The 23625-nt window shown below is 36.9% G+C and overlaps 3 protein-coding genes across 10 annotated transcripts in view; all 3 read right to left on the bottom strand.

Moving 5' to 3' along the window:
- The window catches only part of LOC127105020 (elongation factor 1-alpha), a 48107-nt gene extending 42799 nt beyond the window's left edge, over positions 1–5308 (bottom strand). Inside the window, exon 1 of one of the 2 annotated variants that reach the window (XM_051042183.1) lies at positions 5170–5308. The gene's annotated coding sequence lies outside the window, so the exon portion shown is untranslated. The remainder of the gene's footprint in view (positions 1–5169) is intronic. The other variant, XM_051042186.1, reaches the window with a different exon arrangement.
- The window catches only part of LOC127105019 (elongation factor 1-alpha), a 94648-nt gene that overhangs the window by 20470 nt on the left and 50553 nt on the right, over positions 1–23625 (bottom strand). Inside the window, exon 1 of one of the 4 annotated variants that reach the window (XM_051042175.1) lies at positions 5170–5308. The exons of 2 other annotated variants lie outside the window; for them this stretch is intronic. The gene's annotated coding sequence lies outside the window, so the exon portion shown is untranslated. Of the gene's footprint in view, positions 1–5169; positions 5309–23625 lie in introns of those variants that run through there. One more of the 4 variants, XM_051042178.1, reaches the window with a different exon arrangement.
- The window catches only part of LOC127105018 (elongation factor 1-alpha), a 71454-nt gene continuing 50553 nt past the window's right edge, over positions 2725–23625 (bottom strand). The window contains exons 1-3 of one of the 4 annotated variants that reach the window (XM_051042169.1): positions 5170–5311; positions 3926–4419; positions 2725–3822 (exon numbers count right to left, since the gene is read on the bottom strand). In XM_051042169.1, coding sequence (XP_050898126.1) covers positions 2950–3822; positions 3926–4387 — 1335 coding nt within the window. In that variant the 5' untranslated portion in view covers positions 4388–4419; positions 5170–5311 and the 3' untranslated portion in view covers positions 2725–2949. Of the gene's footprint in view, positions 3823–3925; positions 4423–5169; positions 5312–23625 lie in introns of those variants that run through there. The other 3 variants (XM_051042171.1, XM_051042170.1, XM_051042172.1) reach the window with 3 other exon arrangements.

Below are 23625 nucleotides of genomic sequence, written 5' to 3'. Positions count from 1 at the left end.
CCTTGATTCTCCTCTGGTGGGGATGAAGAACGAAGTTTTGATAAACCATTTTGTGTTGTCTACAAATGGGGATCATAACCCCTACAAATAACCTTAGGGTTATTTCTTAGTGTTCAATATTCTAATTTGGCCCCTCATCAAATTAGATATTGACTTATGGTATCTACACAATAATCTCATATTTCATGATATTTATGCTTTTAGCCACATACTTAATATTAATTAGACCACTGCAGTTTTGGCTAATTAAATAATTTCCCTAAGACATGCAATATTATATTTATGACCCAAAAATTCTAACATTACCATCATCAATCATACCATTACCATCAAACTGAAGCATTTTATAGTGTGTTGACCTTATCAATCAATACATATAAGTTCAATAAGCTTCATCTTCTTGGCTATTACATATGCATATGGAAGATAATAGATTTTTTTCTAAATGTACAACCACACTTTGAGCTATCTAGACCAATTTTCTCCGCTCACACAACTTCATGATAAATAAATTCAATCTTGTATGAGATATATTAACAATCAATTGTGAATACAAGTTTTTACCCTTAAATTTGTATTATATGATTGTGATACTTTTACCAAAGGATATGTGTACTACATTGTGATTCATTACAGTCATAATGATGGTTGCTTCCTAACCTTTGCAAAAATCACCCTTACTATCTTGCAATCATTTTTTCAATGTACCATGAACAAATTCAACTTTATTTGTTGTGGTGTCGCCAAGGTATCTAACATGACCAACTCGTGCATAAACTAATTTTTTCTTCACTTGATCTATTATTGTAGTTTCAACATATTTTTAAAAACCACGATAATTTGCCTGCACATTTATGAACTCCATGCCATAATGAACATATGAATCATCTTTAGAAGAATTAAATATAATACTCCTCGTATCCATTTTGTGATCCAATATTTGTGTGAATTTTTAGATCATTTTCCCGTTTTCACCCTTGATCCTTTTTGTTTCCTAATATTCTCTTAATTTTATGTCTCACATTTTTTGTTATTATGATACCGACACAATAAAACATATGATGCATGAAATACTTTTGCAACAGAATTCATCGATGAAGTATCACAATATGTGACAATCACATATGACATGTTTTATGATTCTTTCAACATACTATAATAAATTTATAGAGTTAGTGTAACATTATCCTCTTTTGTATATTCCAAATAAACAAAGCCAATTGAATATGTCATCTTTATAGAAGTAACACCAACAATTTCAAACAGAGATGGCATGTACTTGTTGGTAAAAATGTACTTTGAATCAATTATTAGTACTATGAGAAATGTGCTAAGCAAATTGATGGATTCAAGATGTGTCCAAAATATATCTCGAACAAAATTTCCATCCTTACACATTATATACCTATAAACATAATGATGCTTATCCAACAATTTCAATAACTATTGCATTTTAAATCCTGGACCCCTTACCATCTTATTATTTATGTGTCAAACATTGTTATCTTGGTTAATATTTGAGACACTATTAGGTCTTTTTTTTTGTTTCAAAGTTGCAAGTATATTTTTAGACTGAACCATGTTCGTTGTCATCTCAACAACAATTTTATTATCTCCATATCTAAATGACTAGAAATAGGAAGATCGATAAATTTGTAATCCAATCCATAATTATATACACCACACAATATATTAAATGTCGAAACATTTTTGGCTAAGTGACAATTATGTGTAGATACTTCTGATGCGTTTATAACGACGGAAAGATTTGGTACATGAGAAGAGGTGATCAGATGGATTAAAGAGGTAGTGCTTCATTGCATACACAGGACTACACAGATTTGTCTAAATATCTTAGGCAATCTCCTGCAGGTGAGGGTGAGGTTCTTGAGCCCCCAAACACTTAAATACCTAGGGTGAATCATCAACGTGGATTAGGGTCACGCGTTCGAGTTACTAGGGGATGTGGATCGGAAGTCGGTTAGGTCATCCCGATCAACGACATTAGTCTTTTTGGTTATCAGATGGATTAAAGAGGTAGTGCTTCATTGCATACAACGGACTACACAGATTTGTTTAAATAGTTTAGGCAATCTCCGGCAGGTGGGGGTGAGGTTCTTATATTAATATCAATATCTATCTGTCCGATTTCGACTTTTATCTTAAATGTACATTATTTTTGGAAAAAAATGTCAGACCAATTGACACCTCCTTTTAATGCTAACACACAAAAGATGGGATATTTTTTGAAAAAATAGGTTATGAGTCAAAAATTCAATAATTTGTTGATATTTGCCGAAATTCAAATGACATCAAATTTATAATATCATGGATAATTTTGAAACAAAATAAAAAATATTGGAGATAGAATTGATAGCAAATCTAAACATGAGGATAAACTTTATCAACACTTTTGTAATTTTATTTATTATCTTAAACTATTGATAATATCTCAAATACTATCTTTATGATACGAGACTGAAACCTCACTTGGTAGCTTTCAAAACCAGAACTTGTCCAACGCAAATGACTTTGAACCTTAGTGCTGTTCAATATGAACATGATAACATTCGACCAACATATGCAATGCAACAATCATAACATTTGCATTTGGTACAGATAGTTAAATTATGATGAAGCATTGCCATAAAATATTCATACACTCCCCAGCAAGAACATAACACCAATAAATAAACACGTAAATTCCAAAATAAAATCACGGGGTTCCGAAACTTGGTGCTTAAATTTTTCAACTGTTCACACAAGACACACAATTAAAGCATAAACACAAATGAAATAGCCCTGCCACCGTCGATCTAGAACCCAGTTCTGAGAACAAAAGCTGCAAGATGACGGTGTAGACTTCACACTTAATCTAGAAAACAAATTAATTAGACAAAAACCAAAAGTACTAAGAACAGACCATTTATAACAGTAAAACACCCCGGTTCATTTCTTCTTTATCTTATTAGCTGCTCCGGTGGGTTCCTTCTTCTCCACAGCCTTGATGACCCCAACAGCCACAGTTTGACGCATGTCTCTGACAGCAAAACGGCCAAGTGGCGGATATTGAGAGAAAGTCTCAACCACCATGGGCTTGGTTGGAACCATCTTAATAATACCAGCATCACCATTCTTTAAGAACTTGGGTTCCTTCTCAATCTCTTTACCAGAACGTCTGTCAATCTTGGTAACCAGCTCAGCAAACTTGACAGCAATGTGGGAGGTGTGGCAGTCAAGAACAGGGGCATAGCCATTTCCAATCTGGCCAGGGTGATTCATGATGATCACTTGAGATGTGAAATTAGCAGCCTCCTTAGCTGGGTCATCCTTGGAGTTTGAGGCAACGAAACCACGCTTGAGATCCTTGACAGCAACATTCTTAACATTAAATCCGACATTGTCACCAGGAAGGGCTTCTGTGAGAGCTTCATGGTGCATCTCCACAGACTTGACTTCAGTTTGCAGTCCAGTTGGCCCAAAAGTGACCACCATTCCAGGTTTTATAGTACCGGTCTCAACACGCCCCACAGGCACAGTTCCAATTCCACCAATCTTGTAGACATCCTGAAGTGGTAACCGAAGGGGCTTGTCAGATGGCCTCTTAGGCTCATTGACATTGTCAAGGGCCTCAAGAAGGGTTGGACCCTTGTACCAGTCAAGATTTGTAGAGCGCTCAATCATGTTATCTCCCTCAAAACCAGAGATGGGAACAAATGGGATTTTGTCGGGGTTGTAGCCAACCTTCTTCAAATAGGATGCAACTTCCTTGACAATTTCATCATACCTACCCTTGGAGTACTTGGGTGTGGTAGCATCCATCTGTTCAAGATGTCAACAGATTAGTACTAAGATAAAATAATTATAAATTATAAAAATAACATGAGATGCACCATCAAAGGGATACAATACAACAATCGAATACCTTATTGCAGCAACAAATCATTTGCTTGACACCAAGAGTGAATGCAAGGAGCGCATGTTCCCGGGTCTGGCCATCCTTGGAAATACCGGCTTCAAAACCACCAGTAGTGGAATCAATGATGAGAACAGCACAATCAGCTTGAGATGTCCCAGTAATCATGTTCTTAATAAAATCTCTGTGGCCGGGAGCATCAATGACAGTGCAGTAGTACTTAGTAGTCTCAAACTTCCACAATGCAATGTCAATAGTGATACCTCTTTCACGTTCAGCCTTGAGCTTGTCAAGCACCCAAGCATACTTGAATGAACGCTTGTTCATCTCAGCAGCTTCTTTCTCAAACCTCTCGATCACACGCTTGTCAATACCGCCAAGCTTGTAGATCAAGTGACCAGTGGTAGTTGACTTCCCAGAGTCGACATGGCCAATGACAACAATGTTAATATGAACCTTTTCTTTTCCCATTTGTCCTTAAATGCTTAAAACAACACAAAGATCTGCTAATTCAACAGAGAAAACAATAAGTATGATCCCAGTACCACACAAAAAATTAAGAAAAAAACACACTAGCAACAGCACAATGACCAATCGATTAGCATTTCAACAAATAAAACAATACATAGGTATGATTCCCAGTTCCAAAAAAAAATTATTAATTAATTAAGGAAAAAAACAGTACTATCAACAATACTAGGTATTCACAAATTCTAGGTAGAATGAAATAGAACAACATATCACCAAAACAAAAAACAAAGCAACATCTAATAATCATATGCAATCACATGTGTAACGCAATAAACTATGAATCGACGAGATAGGTATGATCCCAATAAAAAACCCAAGATGAAAAGTACTTAATCACAAATTCCAGCTAGATTGAAATAGAATAACAAATCAGAAAACAATACATAAGTATGATCCCAATACAAAACCCTAGATGAACAAATTCTCAATTTAACAAAGAAAAAAATACATAAGTACGATCCCAATTCCCAAAGAAAAAAATCTACTATCAACAGCACAGCAACCAAAAAATCTAGCAATTCAAGAAAGAAAACAATACATAAGTATGATCCCAATACAAAACCCTAGATGAAAACTATTTATTCACAAATTTCAGCTAGATTTCAATAGAATAAGAAATCAGCAGAAACAAAAACAAATCAAAATCTAATAATCATATGCAATCAAATGTGTAACGCAATAAACTATGAATCAACGAGATAAGAAACAAAAAAGAAAGTTACCGAATGAAGAGAATGCTACGCACGCAAGGAAGAGAATGAGAGAAGAGAGGAGCGTTAGGGTTTTAGAAAAAGCGTTTGAGGGTTTATAAAGAACTCCAATAGTAACGAATTAAAGATTTAAATCAAATCAAATCAAAAATTCAAATCTTTTAAGATTGTGTAAAACAAAATAGTAAATATATATTTGATTTCATAAAATTATTATGATTTTGTTTAATTTCAAAAAGAAAAACTGTTCTATTGTAATAAGTAATACTACTGATTTTAAACGGAACGTTTGAATGTGCCTTAACTTTTTTTAGTTAATGTATTCACATTTAATCTCTTGTTTTATTACTACTATATAAATTGATTTAGTTTATTAATGATATTATTGATTTTTTCAATTGTATTACAATTACAGAAAAAATATATATTATTTAAATATACTATATTAAATATGAATTTGCTTTCTATTAAAATTGAATTTAGTTGACCCTGAATTAATGGTCTGATCATTAAAAAAGTATTCTTGCATAAATTATAAAACTATAAAGTTAAATATAAATATATATATATATATATATATATATATATATATATATATATATATATATATATATATATATATATATATATATATATATATATATATATATATATATATATATATATATATATAAGTATCTTTTTATAAATAAATAACAATTATCAAATTTCAGATATTTTTAAAAATTAAAATGTAACAATTATAAAATAAAAATAATTTTTAAATATAGTCAATAAAAACACAAATTCAAATAAAATACAATAATATAATACAATATATTTCAAAACAATTTCTAAATGTATTGGAGAGGCCATATTTTTTCTTTTGATTTTTAATTTTTGTTTTACATAAAAATATTAATCCAACGATAAATTTTTGTTTTACAACATTCAACACAGACGCAAAGCTACACGAAAGCTAAGGTAAGCAACTCCTCAAATTAGAGCATTAATTCAACGAAACAGAATCATTTCTAATTTTTTTACAAACAATAAACCACTCTCAAGTCACTCCTTTAATCATGCCAAAAATGTCCAGAGTATCCCACTTTTAGGTGGAGGCGCCATTAAAAATATAGTGCAGACGCCAATTGGATTGGTTAGGGCACATGGTGCAGCCAATTCAATTGGCGCACATGCGTATCAGTTGAAAGGAGGGACCAAATGGATTGGCACCTCAGTGTATTTTGCAAATTTTTTTGTTAAACGGTCTACGTGATACATAATTTCGAAATATGACCAATTGATATTAATATAAATTCTCGTTTACACAAAAAAGCCTAATGGTGATGACCGGGATCACCTAACCGACTTCCGGTCCCACATCCCCTAGCTACCCGAACCCATGGCCTTAACCCGCGTTGATGATTCACCATTGGTGTTTGAGCATCTGAGGGGCCACGAGCATCAGTACCAACTACAGGAGATGGCCTGTTGAGATAGTCAGACAAATCGGTATAGTCTTCAGTATGTATCAAAGGTGTACCGCCATAGCTGAGTTCATGACCCATGGCAGAGTAGTTGGGTTGGGTTTGACTTATTGGTGGGCGTCCAGGACAGTTGAAGGGAGACATGAGTGTGAATGATGCGTCGAGGAAAGGTTGGAAAGATTGTTGGGGTGTTTGATAGAGATAGGGTTGTTGGAGGTTTCGGTTTGGTGAAGTTTGGGCTTCTTGGCTATGGTAGGAGTAGGGATTGTTTGTGTTGAATGGTTGTTGAGTGTTTTGGCTAAGGCGGCTTTGGTAGAGTGATGTTTTCGGTGCGAAGCGATGTTGGATCTCCAGTTAATGATCAATTTGTGGGTGGTGGTATGGGGTTTGCTCTTGGTATTGGGGTTGGGTGTATGGCATATTTGGGTTATTTTGGGACGAGATGCGTAGAAAGAAAAAAGGACGGCCAAACAGCACACATATCAGGACAGAAATGGATACGACGGATAAAATGATAAGACTATGTAGTATCTGTCGTCAACCAGGACACAACAAGAACAATTGTCCCAATCGAGGAGCATCATCTGGGTCATAATCTTGTTGTAACATTGTATTTTTGTAACCTTCAATTTTTATATATCATTAAGTTTTTGTTACAATGAGGTTCACAACAAACATCACTACAACATAAGCAAACTAAAAACAAAATATTTCTAACTGATTACAACAATCAAAGTGATGTCACCTCGTCTGAACATCATTTCCCTATCATCCTTATCAGTTTTCATTCGCACCCAACCAAAGATATTGTCGAGTCTCTCAATACTTCTAATTTTTTTCCCTTCTAGTATTTTCCCATCTAACCAATGAACCAGCTCCCTGTTCAGTTGATCGAGAGTAGTGATGTTCCAAAAGAGCATCAACATCTGAGGTTTGTCTCTCGTATAAATCACATTTCCATAGCGGCGACGAACACCAAACATGATTGCCAAATGATGAAATGAGATGTGGAAAAATAATTCACACAACACCTCTATTTATAACAAAAAAAATTGCATTTTACACTGAGGTGTCAATCCAATTGGTGCCTCCTTTGGAAAAATACACATGGGCGCCAATTGAATTGGCTGCACCATGTGCCCTAGCCAATCCAATTCGCGTCTGCACTCTATTTTTAAGAGGAGTCGCCAATTGGATTGACGTCTCCTCCTAAAAGTGGGGTACTTTGGGAATTTTTTTTAAAACAAAGTTATTTTGGGAATTTTCTTGAAAAATTGGATTATTTTAGTAAAAAATTCACAAAAATCCTACCAAACCCGATTGTTAATCGCATAATTAAAGTACAAATGCTCCTTATCCTCTTCGTCCATCAAACACAATGAGCGGACAATATTATGAATACCCCCGTCATGATTCCTCTTTTCACCAACTCCAACCTAGTAGGTAACTTGTTATGGACCAACCGCCAACCAAAAATCTGAACTTTACTCGTCAAAAGTATAGATGAGGCGGTCATAGTGTAGGGTGCAAACCTAAAACTTTGATTCAACTTTCAAAAGAAATGTAGGTAAAATGCAAATGTTCAAGTGATCGGACTCATTTTACCATCTCTAATTAAAACAACTTTTGTACTAAATATTTTTAAAATCAATGAATGTTGATATTGATACTCAATTATATTTCTTTATTATAACACAAACGACGCGATGGGTGATGTTATTATTATCGAGCGATGATTTTGATTAATGTCACCAATTTAATCTAGCAAAAGAGGAGGAACAATAACCAAAACCACTTATATGGCTTATATCCAAAGCAATACGTGCCTTGCTTGTTTCTCAAGAAATTAGTCTTAATATTTTCATGAATATAGTCCAACCAAGTGAATTTTATATTGTTTAAACCTAAGTTAGTAAGCTTGCATGCATATGAATTCTTTTTCCTAAAGATATGGGATATAATGAAGTTCATGGAGTTAGTATGGTGAATGCAATTCATCCATCTAGTATTTAGCTTCTAAAGCACCATATCATATGAAAAAAGCTTGTACAATATGTTTTGAGTATGATTAACACACAAAAAATATCCAATGCTTCTTATGAGCTAGCCCCACTACAAACATTGCTTCAATGAACTCAAGGTGTAAAGCATTGTCAATTCCAACATGAGAAGTAAAACTTCTCATATGGTCCATGTTTAAGCTTCTGAAAATACCACTATAGACACAAAGAAAGGAAGTAGATATAGTCATGCCATCGGTGTTGCATTTAACCAGTCAATGGTGGGAGGTTGCTAAAGGACTTCAACGATGGGTGGTTGGTCATAAGGATTAATTTAACGGAGAAATATTTGAGGATGGATAAATCCATTTTATATGAGTTTTAATTCTTAAGAGTTATGTTACTTGAAATAGATATATTGGAAAAAATATAGACAATACTAGTTTTCCAATCAATTTTTATGTCATCAAACTTGATTTAGTTCCTACCATACTAGATAGCATTTATTGAATGGATAATGCATGTAGTCACTGCCACCTTGCGGTGAGGATACCATGACTTGTTTCATGTTAATCGAACAATCATCTATGGAAGAAATGTGACTAATGATGCCAATGAAGTTGGATAATCATTTTCAAATGGAAGTCTGTTGTGAATGATTCTTCAAAAGAGTAGAGATTTAAATGGTGATATGCAGACATTACAGTCCAACTTGATCAATTGACAAATTGAGTTGGCTTGTCTATGAAATTATGTGTAATTCTTAGGTTTAACTTACCAGAATCCAAAGGTTTTCAACACATCTTATTAACATAGTCATCAATAGGAATATGACAATATTTAAGAATATTTGTAAAATTAGGATAGGCCAAATTAAAATTTATAGGGATCACTTACATTTTATTTATGATGAAGTTGTTAACTTTGGAGGTAATTGATGATTGGTTGTGGATATGGATATTGAGATGTTGTGAAAGAGGTTGGTGATAAAATCATGGTCAATATATTTGCTTGGAAGACATCTATGTTATTTATTGCTGAAAGAATCTAGTTAAGAATCTTTAGTTATACTCATTTGCTCTTATATTAAAATATACCATTCAATTTCTTAAAAAGTAAATATATTAAAAAGATATACGAGAGTAATATTTGTGGGCCACTTGATTGAGTATGACTCTAAAATGCATGGTTGTACCAAAATAAGTCAATATGAGATATTGAGTTAATCTGTTGTTACCAAGTATACTTGGATAACGAAGAATATAATATTGGATTACACAACGATTCCACGTTTTATGTCTTCTATTCAATATAAATATAAATACAAAAGAATAATTATACACATGATCATTAACATAGAAATGTTATGTCATTTAGGGTCGTCTCAACCCTTAGACGAGTAAAGTCCCCGTTTTAGGCCCCCGGTTTTTTTATTTTTTAACTAATATATATATAGCACCATTTACTTCTAAACGAATATATAAACATGACATCAATCAACTCTCAAACATTGTGGTTTATAAATTTTAAGAAAGAGTTCATTTTTGTGTCAAAAAAAGTTTGTTAATTATTATTAATCAGAAGAAATAGTTAATTTTGTTAATTGTACCGTTCAATCATCGTTGTTGATTGTTATATGCTATACATTGCAATTTTTAAGCCTTAGCCTTTGCAATACATTGTTTGTTATAAAAGAAAGAGAAGAAAAATAGAAGAGAGAAGTGTGTTTAACTTTTAGAAAGACAAATTTATCCTTAAAATGAATATAAATATTTTATTATAAGTACATATTTTTAAAATTATCTTAATATTAGTATATGATTTTTAAAAAGTTAAATGAAATAATATTTTTTATTAAAACATAAAATATAAAAAATTGTTTTTATTTTACATGTTACAATTTAAAATTTATTAAAATTATTTAAAAAAACTTACCCAACCACCATATAAAAGAATAAATTGAAAATTTAAATTTAAACTAATATAATTTTTTTATGACGATATTACTTTAAAACAAAAATTATCTTTTTCACAAATATTAAATAAAACAAAAAAATTCAATCAAATTTAAAACTCAAAAGGTGTTACAAGTAAAGATGAATTATTCAAATGACAAAAATGAGAGAAACTTCATTCATTCTTCTTTCTTCACATGACAGGAGAGAAAGAAAAAGGTTGTGGGTCCCACTGTTTTTTCCTCTCTCTTGTCTATTTCTCTTCGAATCAAGTAGAATATCTTTGTTGTGTTCTAAATTTCCAAGTTCTCTCTATTCAAACTCATATATACTAATCATACTCTTACTCTAAATTTTATAGTTTTGTTGTCATGTCTCTTTAACTCTTTATTTTATCAAGTTGTTTTCCATAAATCTCAAGTTATATTTTGTGTTACGTCGTTATTTACATGTATGTATTGTTTATCTTGAATTATTCAATTTCTTAAGTTTATTTATTTGCATGCAACCTTGTAATCAATTCAGTTCTTTCAATTATCATTTTCATTTCTTTCAAATTTTTATTTGTTTGTTAATTTAATTATTTTGGTTTTCAAATTTTAAAATAATTGTCATGTTTTGAATTTGTTAAATTTTGAATCAATCAACATTTTTTTTGAAACCGGGTTCTATTATTCTAATTTGTTCTTGCTATCCGCGACATTTGCTTTCCAAAGCAAAAACACACCAAAGTCAGTTCACCGTATGACAGAACTGGCGACTCTGCTGGGGACTTAAAAAGAGAGGTTACCTAAAAAAACAAGATCACTTATTCAAATTGTCTGATTTACTTTTAAGGGATTGATTGGGTATTTTATGCTTGAGTGAAAGATCCTACACCCGAATCTAGTGTACCTTAGGTAAGTAGCAATAGATCATCGCGACTATCCGGCGTATACTGGAATGGTCAAAATGATGGCTACGGTTAATGTGACACTTTGGATGCCCTGATGTTCCTCATGTTTACTTGAGGAAAAATTTGGCTTCCGCGTGGTGTCATCAAAGCATTAACCAGACCTTTAGGACCCTAATTGACTCATCCTAGCCATTAGAAAGTAGTGAGATAACTGACTTCGGTTCCGACTGGGGTTGGTTGAGACTCGATACTACACTCTTTGAGATTGGACTTTGGGGAAGCTTTGGTCAACCACTTGGTGTTGTATTGAAGTGGACTTAAGGAAAGGTCAATGATTTGAGATCCTTCTAGAACCCTGTTACTATTCTAGGACAGGTTAAACCAACCAAACTTCAGTGGGGAGGGTACTTACCTATGGAACTCATGCAAGCCTTAAAACCTAAGAATGATTGTTGTGTGACTTGTTTGTGCTTGTTATTTATTTAACATCATAACATCATAACATCATAACATCATGACATCATAACATCATGACATCATAACATTGTACTAACCATTTCAAGGACTTAGGAATTTAGCTTTACTCTGTTAAACAGGTTATGGCTTCCAGGAAGACCATCCGGATCAATCTTGTAGCGATTTCTCCTCAACTCAAGGATTTAGTGTCAGAACTTCCTGATCAGACTCAGTTCGTCAAGAAACATGGTTCTCTCCTCAATTTGGTTACCACTGGTTTCAAAGAAGATATGATGAGAGTCCTATTCCAGTTCTTCGATCCTAAACATCATTGCTTCACATTCCCAGATTATCAGTTGGTACCCACATTAGAAGAATTCTCCAGGCTGCTTGGGGTACCTATTCTTGATCAAACACCTTTCAGTGGTTTAGAAAAGATTCCGAAGTCTGAAGAAGTTGCTGCAGCTTTACACATGACAAAGTCAGACATTGAAGCCAACTGGGTAGCAAGAAGTGAAATTAAGGGTTTACTTGCCAAATTTCTGATAAATAAGGCCCGAGAATTCCTAAAAATTATGAATGTCCATGCTTTCGAAGATGTCCTAGCATTACTAATCTATGGTTTGGTGTTATTCCCTAACCCGGATCAATTCATAGACATGAATGCTATTAAGATATTTCTCACTCATAACCCTGTGCCTACCTTGCTTGGAGATATTTTGCATTCCCTTCACACCCGTACTATGAAAAGGCAAGGGACTCTCATGTGCTGCATACCTTTATTGTCTAGGTGGTTTATTTCACACCTTCCTCAATCAGTCTTGAAGAATGAGCAAAATCTGAAATGGTCTCAAAGGATAATGTCGCTCTCCCATTCAGACATCCGTTGGTGTCCTCATCTCAAAGAAAATGTTATCCTCATCGACCATTATGGAGAATTCTCTAATGTACCACTCATGGGGATAAGAGGAGGTATTACTTATAATCCTGCTTTAGCCCTACGTCAGTTTGGGTATGCTCGAAGAGAGGGTCCACATGAAAGAATTATTCAAGGCACTGTGTTTGACTATGACACCGACTCCCAAGGTCTCCGTCAGAGATTTGTACGAGCCTGGGGCATGGTGAAAAGAAGTACTTTGGGACAGAAAAACTCTATTCCTATGGAACCTTATCTCAGATGGGTACGCGTAAGAGCTCGTGAACTTGGCATACCATATCTTACAGTCGGACCGCTGATTGTTGAACCAGAAGTTGAAGGAGGTACTTCTCATATCATTCCTTATCCAGATATGCCTACCGATGTTGAAGAGTTGAAGAGATCCTGGATCCAGTTAAGAGAGGAAAGGGATACTTTTGAGACTCAGTTCGTTGCAGAAAGGAAGAAAGTATTAGAGCTCACCAGCCAGCTTAATGAGGAACGAAGACTCAATGCGTATCTTCGCCCAAAAAGAAGCCGTCCCTGGGAGACTTGAGCTTTCATTGTATTTTATTATTTCCTTTTGTAATGAACATTGATTAAAAAATTATTAATAAAAGTTTCCCTCTTTTTGGTGGTTTACGCAAAGTTAAATTCCAAAAGTCCTTGAAAACATTTCATACATTGCATAGTGTTAGATACCCAAAAGTGCTTATTTGAGCCATCAATTAAGGGTATCTTTCACTCTATTTCCTTGCTAAATTGTCAAAATCACCTTTGTTTTTGATGAAATGCATTACTTTGATAAACAAGCTTGGTGCCTTTGATTTGTGTGTTATTGTGCAGGAAGAAGGCATGAAATAATTGAAATTTAAGACACAAGAAAGTTGGCAAAGGAACCAAGGAAAGCAAGCATTTATCAGCATGCTCGCTAGGCGAAGGCTGTGGCGAAGCCTGCTCGCTAGGCGAGCGCCCAGCGAAAAGCTCCAGTAAAATGTCAATAAATTCGCCAGGCGAGCTGATAGCGAAGGTGGTAGCGAGTTCGTTCAGTTTTGGTGAAAAGCGCAGCCAACACTCACTCGCTAGGCGAAGCTCTAGCGAGTCCCCAGCGAGCATTCCAGTAGCAAAACCTCTCAACCTCGCTGGGGCGAAGGTTGGAGCGTGTCCTTCGCTAGGCGAAGGTGTGTTCGCTAGGCGAACATGACAGTTTGAGTTAGTCTGTTTTCTCTGGGCGCAGGTGCCTTGTGTGCCACAATTAGACCCTCGCTAGGCGAGCCTTTCTGCTCGCCTAGCGAGCATGACAGCCCAGTACTACTCTATAAGTAGCAGGTGCCACTTTTGAGCACCATACCTAGTTTTTACAGCATTTTTTCCACTTTTGTACTTTTGTTAGATATTTTTACAGCATTGTTCTTGGGAGCTTTTATGCCCTAGTTTTCATTTCTCTTCATCTTGTAACCATCTTCTACAAAAAGAAGGTGGATTCCCATCCAATATCGATTATCCGACTTGGATGTTGATCAACCTTCTTCCGAAACTTGCCGACCAAGCTACCATGAAAATGAGTAGCTAAGTCATCCATTTGTCAAGGTTAGATGTAGGTGATTACTAGCTTTGTGTGTAAATGTAAGGATCTTCATGTGTAAACTCTTTAATGGTGAATATATGATGAAAACTTTGTTTCTATTTAAAACTCTTTGTGTTGGTTTATGATCGAGAGATGTTTACCAACTCTTGACCTAGGTTTTCATCCAATCTTGTTTGTTAGCTAGAGATAGTAATGAATGATTTTGTTCACCATAAGGTTGAACCAAAAAGTTGTCATTTTGATAGATTGTGTTCGAGAGAAACAATGGATCAAAATGGGAAAACTCACAATGTGTGTTCGAGAGAAACATATTGGGAGGACTTTGTGAAATGATTTATCATCTAAAGGAGTTTATAAGATTGTTGACCGAACAAATACATGCAAAGTGATCATTGAACCCTAACTTTGGCAATATTTCTCATTTATTCAAACCATAACTTTTACCGCAATTTATTACCTTTTTATGCAAGATAACGTGACAACCAACCAAAACCTTATTGTTACATTGAGTTAGAATTAATACTACCATCGAACGGCGGTGATATCTTACAATCCCTGTGGATACGATAACAAAAACCCGACACGTAAATTTACAACTAACAAAATGGCGCCGTTGTCGGGGATTGTAAATTGATATTGCGAGCATCGCAATGGTTGTTTAAGTTTTAGCTTGTGAATTTTTGACTTGTGCTTGTAATCTGTTTGGTTTAGTGTGCAGCTTACGTTTTATGCGAGGGCAAATCCCTGTGGACGAACTTCTTTTTGATCCTGAGATCGAGAGAACCGCAAGGAGGATCAATAGCAAAACGAGACGTAGGAGGCAACAGGCTAGACAACGCCAAGAGCAAGGAGAAAGTTCTTCGACCACAAATCCACCACCATTCATACCAAACATGGAGCAACCACCACCACCACCTATTTCTACTCCATGCATCAATAGTCCAAGGAACACCGCTCAGTTTGCCAACCACACCGGAAGGCAAGCTGAGATGAAAACGGGAACTCTAAATTTATTAATGGAAGTCCATTCACCGGAATGGACCATGAAGACCCATTTGCTTTTCTCACAAAATTTTATGAGATAGCATTGGCTGCCGGAGTGGATCAGGCTCAGGAGCTTCCGTTGTTCAGACGATTATTTCCCCACGCTTTGCTCGGTAAAGCAAAGGATTGGTACCTAGATCAAACACCAGCCGTGATGACAGACTGGAACGTGTTAGAAGAGAAATTCATCGAAAGATTTTTCTCCCATAACCGATTCATGGAATCCAAGACGGCCATCTCGGTGTTTTCACAAGGAACCAGTGAATCATTAAATGAAGCGTGGGAAAGATTCAAGTCCATGCTTCGGAAATGTAAAGGGCATGGATTTGATGAAATGACTCAAATCCATATCTTCAAAAATGGACTTCAACCAAACTGCAAAACGTTGTTGGATGCTACCTCGGGTGGTTCTTTATTGTCAAAAAGTGCCGAAGAAGCCACAAACATCATAAATCGAATGGCTTTAAATGATCTTCAGAGTCAAAGTCGAGGAAATTCTTTGAAGAAGGCGGGAGTGCTTGAGCTAGGGACGAACGATGCCATCCTTGCCCAAAACAAGCTCATCTCACAACAAGTGGAACTCTTAACACAACAAATCAAAGAGTTAAGAGAACCGTCAAAAGCTAAACAAATAGCTTGTTGTGAACTTTGTAAAGGTGAACATGACACCGGATTTTGTCCACCTCCCGGTTTTGACGAAGTAAACTACATGGCCAATCAACGGGACTATCAACCGAGACAACAACAACAACAACAACCTTATCAACCGCACCCTCAAAATCAACAACAACAATTCCAAGGGAACCAAGGGTTCCAACCTAGAAGCAACTATTACCATAACCAAGGTTATGGAGGTGGTTCTTCTAGCCGTCAAAACCCTCCCCAAAATCCGTATCAATCTCAGCAACCGCCGGTCGTCAATTCTAAATTGGAAGAGACATTGACGCAATTCATGCAAATGTCAATGGCCAATCAAAAGAGCAATGACGCGGCCATAAAAAATCTCGAGACTCAAGTTGGGCAACTTGCCAAGCAACTCGCGGAACAACAAACCGGTCCTTCCTTTTCGGCAAACACGCAAACAAATCCTAAGGAGCATTGTAAGGCGATCATGACGAGAAGTGGGAGGGAGTTGGGTAGTGAGAATAAAAAAAGAGTTGAGAGTGAACAAAGAGAGAAAGAGAAAGAAATTGAGGAGGAAATATTGGAGGAAAATGTTGATGGTGAAGTAGGAGAGTGGAGGGAGGGTGAAGAAGTTGAAAAGAATACAAATAATGGTGAAGTAGAAAAGAAAAAAGGTGTGGAGATTGAGAAAAATACAAGTGATGAGGTAATAGGGGAGGTAGTGAAAAAGCCTAGATGGAAGAGTGCTAGAGTTGCAAAGGGAAAGGAGGTAGTGAGCGCTACTCCAATTCAAAATCTTCCTTATCCTCATGCCCCGTCCAAAAGGGAGAATGAACGGCATTACGCCCGGTTCATGGATATTTTTAAACAGTTGCAAATCAACATTCCTTTTGCCGAAGCCTTGGAGCAAATGCCCAAGTATGCCAAGTTCATGAAGGACATACTAACAAAAAAGCGGAGGTATACGGAACCGGAGACCATCGTCCTTGATGCGAGCTGTAGTGCCATTATTCAAAGGACGCTTCCTAAGAAAGAGGTTGATCCGGGAAGAGTTACATTGCCGGTTAAAATTGGTGACGTCTATGTCGGGAAAGGACTTATTGACTTGGGGTCAAGCATTAATCTTATACCTTTGTCAATTATCAAGAGACTTGGCAACATTGAGATTAAGTCCATCCGAATGACGTTGCAATTGGCGGATAAGTCGACGACCCATCCTCATGGCGTAGCCCAAGATGTTTTGGTGAAGGTCGACAAATTCTTTTTCCCGGTCGATTTTATTGTTATTGATATGGAGGAAGATGATGATGCTCCGCTCATCTTGGGCCGACCGTTCATGAAGACCGCGCGAATGATGATAGATGTTGATGACGGTTTAATGAAGGTGAGAGTTCAAAATGAGGAAGTGACATTCGATCTATTCGAGGCAATGAAGCATTCAAAAGATAGAAATGATAGCTTCCGCATTGATGTGATCGAAGACGCTATTATGGAGGTTTCAAAGCATATTCATGAGATATCTCCTATGGAGTTAGCTCTTGACGACTCATTGGAGGTTTTCATTGTTGAAGAAGAGCTAGCTCTTGAGGAATGCTTAAAGGAACTTGATAGTTTAGACGACCTACAACCATGGGAAGTAGAGGAGGAAAACTTGAAGAAGGAGGTTATTGACGAAAAAGCGCCAATTGAATTGAAAGTGCTACCCTCTACTTTGAAATATGTATTCCTTGATGAGACCGAGGCAAAGCCGGTCATCATAAGCAACCTTTTGACAAATGAAGAAGAGGCCCGTCTAATCATTGTGTTAAAAACAAATCAAGAAGCCATGGGTTGGACTCTTTCCGATCTAAAAGGAATTAGTCCATCCTATTGTATGCATAAGATTTTGATGGAGGAGGATTTTAAGCCGGTGGCTCAACCACAACGCCGCCTAAATCCTACCATGAAGGAGGTTGTTCGAAAGGAAGTGGTAAAGCTGTTGGATGCGGGGATGATTTACCCGATCTCGGATAGTCCATGGGTTAGTCCCGTGCACGTTGTTCCGAAGAAGGGGGGGATTACCGTGATCCGGAATGACAAGGACGAATTGATCCCCACTAAAGTTGCAACGGGGTGGAGAATGTGTATTGATTATAGGCGGTTGAATACCGCGACTCGAAAGGACCATTTTCCACTCCCATTTATGGATCAAATGCTCGAAAGACTATCGGGCCAACAATACTATTGTTTTTTGGACGGCTACTCCGGGTACAATCAAATTGCGGTTGACCCGGCCGATCATGAGAAGACGGCCTTCACGTGTCCGTTTGGAGTGTTCGCATACCGAAAAATGCCCTTTGGGCTGTGCAATGCACCGGCGACTTTCCAACGATGTGTGTGTAACACCTCAAAATTTGCCCTCCTCTCTTGGGACTAGCATATCATATTGCATATCATTTTTAGGTCATTAGGCATTGCATATTGCATATCATGTGGTTACATTGTGCAAGTCATCCTCTTAAGTCTTGATCAGGAGATGAAGAGGTTATGAGGCAAGCTAGGGTTTCATTGGAATTGGACTGGTCATTAATCATCTGAGGATGTGGAGGTCCAAATTAGGGTTTTGTGGTTCTCAAGGAGATTGGTCTTTATCTTGGTTGAAATGATACATCATCATCATCATGGTTTGTCATCATCAGGAGTTTGATCAGGATACCTTGAGATTAGGGTTTTGACCACTGGTCAACCCTAATCAGGTGCATTGGGCCAATCAGGGCATGGCAAGGAGATGGGGTCTACAATGGATATGGGGATCATCACATGATTGTATTGAGCATATTGAGGCTAGGGTTTCATCCTTGAGCCATTTCCTCAGAAGATTGGGGCTCAGATTGATCAATGCATTGCCAAATTCATCTATCAATTGAAAAAGTCAACTGTGGTCAACTATGCTTGATTTTATGGATTTGGAGGTGGGATTGAGTTGGAGACACTTCATTCGTGTTGAAACAAGTGTTATTTGACATTGCAAAGCTCAAGAATGGAGAAAAATCAAGTCAGGACAGAAATTGCCAAAAATAGAAAGTGACTTGTAATGGAAGTTTCCAAAAATGGAAAGTTTTTCATCACAAAATTACATGTCCAAGGAAGCTTCAAATGAAAATTTGTTCAACATGAAAGTTGTAGATCTTGGTCTCACCTTTCCAAAAAGTCCAAGAACTTGAAATTCCCATGCATGGTTGGCAAGTTATGGTCCATTCAATTTCAGAAATGACCCATAATCAAAGTGGCATAACTTCCACATGGAGTGTCCAAATTGAGTGATCTTTTTATGTGCAAACTCCATTTAACATGTACTTTCATGGTGCATAATTGGAATTCATCAAAAATGGTCAATGCAAAAGGTCAATTTTCGAGTGCACAATTAAAAGTCCAAGGGCAAAATGGTCCAAGTTGAGAAATAATTGGAATTTTGGCATGGGAGTTTTTGCAACACCTCACATATGCCAATTAGAGATGGTTTGAATTGTCACAAGTGCTCAAGGTGCAATATTTGGTTAAGTCATTTTGGAACTTCACTTGAAAATGCACAATTTGGCATAGCATAGTAAAAATGAAAAATACAATGCCAGTTGATGTGGGACCAATGCCAACACATCACAAATGATATTTGGAAGGTGTCTGAGCTGTCACAAATCCTGATGTGAAATACCAATTTTGCCCTTGCCTTAAGAAATTGCATTAAGCTAATCATTTTCATTTTGGTTAATTGGTGATTAATAAGGTGATTAAGTGGAAGTATAAGAGCTTAATCATAACTGAATTTGGATCAGAAACACATTTCACAAGAATTCATAACCACTTTTCCCTCCAATTTTCCAAATTCATCAAGAACCTTCATCAACCAAATTCATTGGAACTTCCTCAATTCTTCACCAAAGTGCAAAATTCCTTTTGCTTCGTGCTCTAATCATCTTCCTCTCCATCTGTTTCATCAAACCTTGGCCTGTATCATCAAGATTCGTAACTGTTCATAAGGAGCTCATCAATGGCAAATTGGAATTGTTCACATCTGGATCGTGTTTGAGCTTACTTAATCACTCCAATTACCTTGCCGTACCTCCTTCTTCATCTGTTTTGAGGAATCGCGCGCAAAAGCTCAAAGATCCAACACTGTCTTCAATTTAAGGTGTGATTTCGAATCTCATGATTTTGTGAATTGTCATATGCGTTCTATAGAGCATGCCACGTAGATGATTGTGATGTGCTTAGTTTTTGAAATGATGAACTATAGGTCGAGTTATGTGCCTTTGAATGTTTGAATGCAAAACCTAAATTGATCGATCCGGATTGTACAATTAGAGTTAGGTTAATTAGGTTACATATTTGAAATCCTCATGCTCAGACCTTTCCAATGGATATCCGTTTGTTAATTTTGATGGAGATTTGATGTTCATGCGTTCTTGGCATTTTCTGGAAAACTGGTGAAGGACGATGATGATTTTCTGGAAATAAGCTTGTTAGATCTTCGTTTTCGCCTGGCCGTTTGAAATTGTTGTTTGCCGCCTTCGTTTGGCCAATAGGAACATTCCAATTCCGCGCCTGAAACGACGCCGTTTTGGCCGGTTTCACCTTAATTTCAAAAATGCCACTGCCTATTTAATTTAAATAATTATTCTGTTTCCTTTTTATTTGTTTTTTCATCTAATTACATGATCTTAGAAAATTCCTATAGGATTCATTTTTTATCCAATTTGAGTGCAATTTTTTGCATTTTTCTCATGAGAATGTGTAGAATTTAATGATATTTTTTGTGGATTTTTTGCATGTGTAGAAAAATAAAATGCTTAGGGATTGTTTGATGTGTCACATTTTTGTACACTTCACCATATTCATCATGAAATGCTCATACTTCCAAAGAAATGATTGAAAATTTTTGTGCTTATTCTGGACATGTTGATGGTGATTTTCATGTAAAGTTTATGATTTTTGGATACTTGGTTGATTAGATGTGATTTTTTGAAGTAAGGTGTGACAATTTGTGTCACACCAAGCTAGGTCAACTTTCTGATTTTATTTTCCTGACCCAGAAATGTTTGATTGCTCCAATTTTTTGCATGAATGATCATTGATATGTCAAGATAACATGTGAATTTTTCTGGGATTTTTGGTTTCATTTTCAGATTGATTGATAATTTTCTTCTCTGTATGCTCATTTGGTAACCTTGTGTGACACATGTTGGCATTTTGCTTGTGAAATTCTCATATGGTACTGGATGAAGATGAAATTTGGTGTGAGTATTGTAGACACATTATAGGACATCATAGTTTTGATCCCATTCATTTCTAATATGTTGTCACTGTTTCATGAATTATTGAAGTTGATGCTTGTGTTGATATCTTGAATTGGCTTACATAATTGTGTCTGGACTTTTTGATTTTCATTGACCTACTTTCTTTTGTCCAATTGAGCTGAAAATTGAGATGCTACTTGTTGATTGTGTCCTGTTTAGGTGTGAATTATTTGAGGATTTTTGGAATTGTTTTGGTATGCCTTTGATTGAAGTCATTCTGTTTGGACTTTTGGTGTTGTATTTGACCTAGTTTGTGGTATATTGTGCATGAATGGATATTGGTGAATGATATGAGCATGAGACCAATTGCATTTGCTTTTTATTTGTTTGAATGTGATTTTGGATTGGTTTTGCTTGCTGTTTAGATTTTTTTTATCCCTTTGGACCCTAGGCTTGGCCTAGTGGTCTAGTTTCTCACATTTGGTGTGGATTTTCAGGATGAAATGCACAATGCTTAAGGAGATTGCTTCAAGGCAATTTGAATTGAGTTTGGTTGATGTTTATAAACTAACTTGACTTTGTTTTGTAGGGATTGATGCTTGAGCTTGAGCTTATAGCTTGCACTTGTGTGCATTAACTTGTGTTGCTTTGTATAGATTAACTGATTAACAATTTGCTGTTTATTGTTGGTTTGTCTGAGTACTGATGATACTTGATTGATTTCAGGTACATTTAGTCGCTTACAGTTCTTTAAGAACTTGCTTGCTGCTGCTTGGTTTTTAAACCAGTTGAGGTAGGACTTCTATTCTTCATGTAGTCTGGAAGACCTGGCCTGTTACTTGGCCAGGCAACTGTCTGAAGTCCTCCTTAAGAGGCGATGTTTGTGGTTGTTTACTTTTTGTGCCAAGCAGGTAAAGACCTCTATGAGGCAATTGGTGGATCAAAGGGATATGCAATCTATCCCCCGATATTCTGTTGAGTCGTCCCTCTGCTCACACGGCTGTGTGTTGATGCATTGGGACACAAACCCAAGATCTTGTGCTGTTGCACAATCGAGTCAGAGTCTTGAGCGTAGAAGGGTCCCTCCATTCTGGACCCACGCTCCTTTGTCTGAAGCTCTCCCTGGTCAGGGATAAGAGCTGTGAAGTCTAATCTTCACTCACCTTTCATCTGCTTCACCTTAGCCTCGCAATGGCAAGGTTAAGAGCGAATACTACCCATGTACAGATGACTTGCTTCGGCAGTCAAACCCATTGTTTGAGCCTCACTTGACTGGTTATAGTGTGTGCTATGTGAATATTGGCTTGAAATGCTTGTTTTGATTTGTTGATGCTTGCATGCTTGTCTTCCTGGATAGGATTAGCTTGCAGTTGTGCAAGTAGGTAGAAACCTCAACGTAGGGCAATGATGCATGACAACACTAGGCTCGAGTACAGCTCCCTGGTAGTGTGTCTTCCCTTGGTTTCTGGCTAGAATTTCTTTCCCTTTCGGGGGAACTACATCGCCCTGATCCTCGTTCCAGACGAGGTATGTAGGCAGGAGACCGTGCGAGGTCTCTCCGGGCACTTTTTTTCTTTTTGTGTGTGTTTACTTGTTATCTTCTGGTGTGTGTTTTGGTTCGGATGCCGATGTAAGTCCAGTGATTGGCAGTCGGGCTCCACGTTTGCCGTTTTGTGCGTGTTTTGGTTCGGATGCTGATGTAAGCCCAATGATTGGCATTCAGGCTCCATGTTTGCCGGTGTGTCTTGTTTGGCGTGCGTGAGCCGAACTACGGCAGCTCTGATTCTTGTTCCAGACGAGATACGTAGGCATAAGATGCGATGTCATATCGAGCTCTTTTCCCCTTAACCCCACCTGTGTTCCTTGTGTGTGTGTGTGTGATGTTTTAGCAACCTTTTCTTTTCTTAGAGCGTGGATCCCGTCGAGTACGACGGACGTGAGGGGTGCTAATACCTTCCCCTTGCGTAACCGACTCCCTTACCCTTTCTCTTTGGTCGCGAGGCCATTTCCTTTCCAGGTTTCTCTGAGCGTTTCTTTTCCCTATCTTGGGATAAATAACGCGCAGTGGCGGCTCTGTTTGTTGTTTTTGTTTTAGCCCGCCGGTTGTTTTTTCGCGGATGCGACAGCTGGCGACTCCACTGGGGAAGTCCACGGATGTAGACCTGTGCTGGTCCATCTTCCCTAAGCGAGTCTTTCCTAGCGTTCTAGGATAGTTTAGGTTGCTTGTGTTGCTCTATTTATTGCATTT

The sequence above is a fragment of the Lathyrus oleraceus genome, chromosome 7, assembly GCF_024323335.1.
Source record: "Lathyrus oleraceus cultivar Zhongwan6 chromosome 7, CAAS_Psat_ZW6_1.0, whole genome shotgun sequence".
Taxonomy (NCBI): domain Eukaryota; kingdom Viridiplantae; phylum Streptophyta; class Magnoliopsida; order Fabales; family Fabaceae; genus Lathyrus; species Lathyrus oleraceus.
This window is presented reverse-complemented; position numbering and strand designations above follow the sequence as displayed.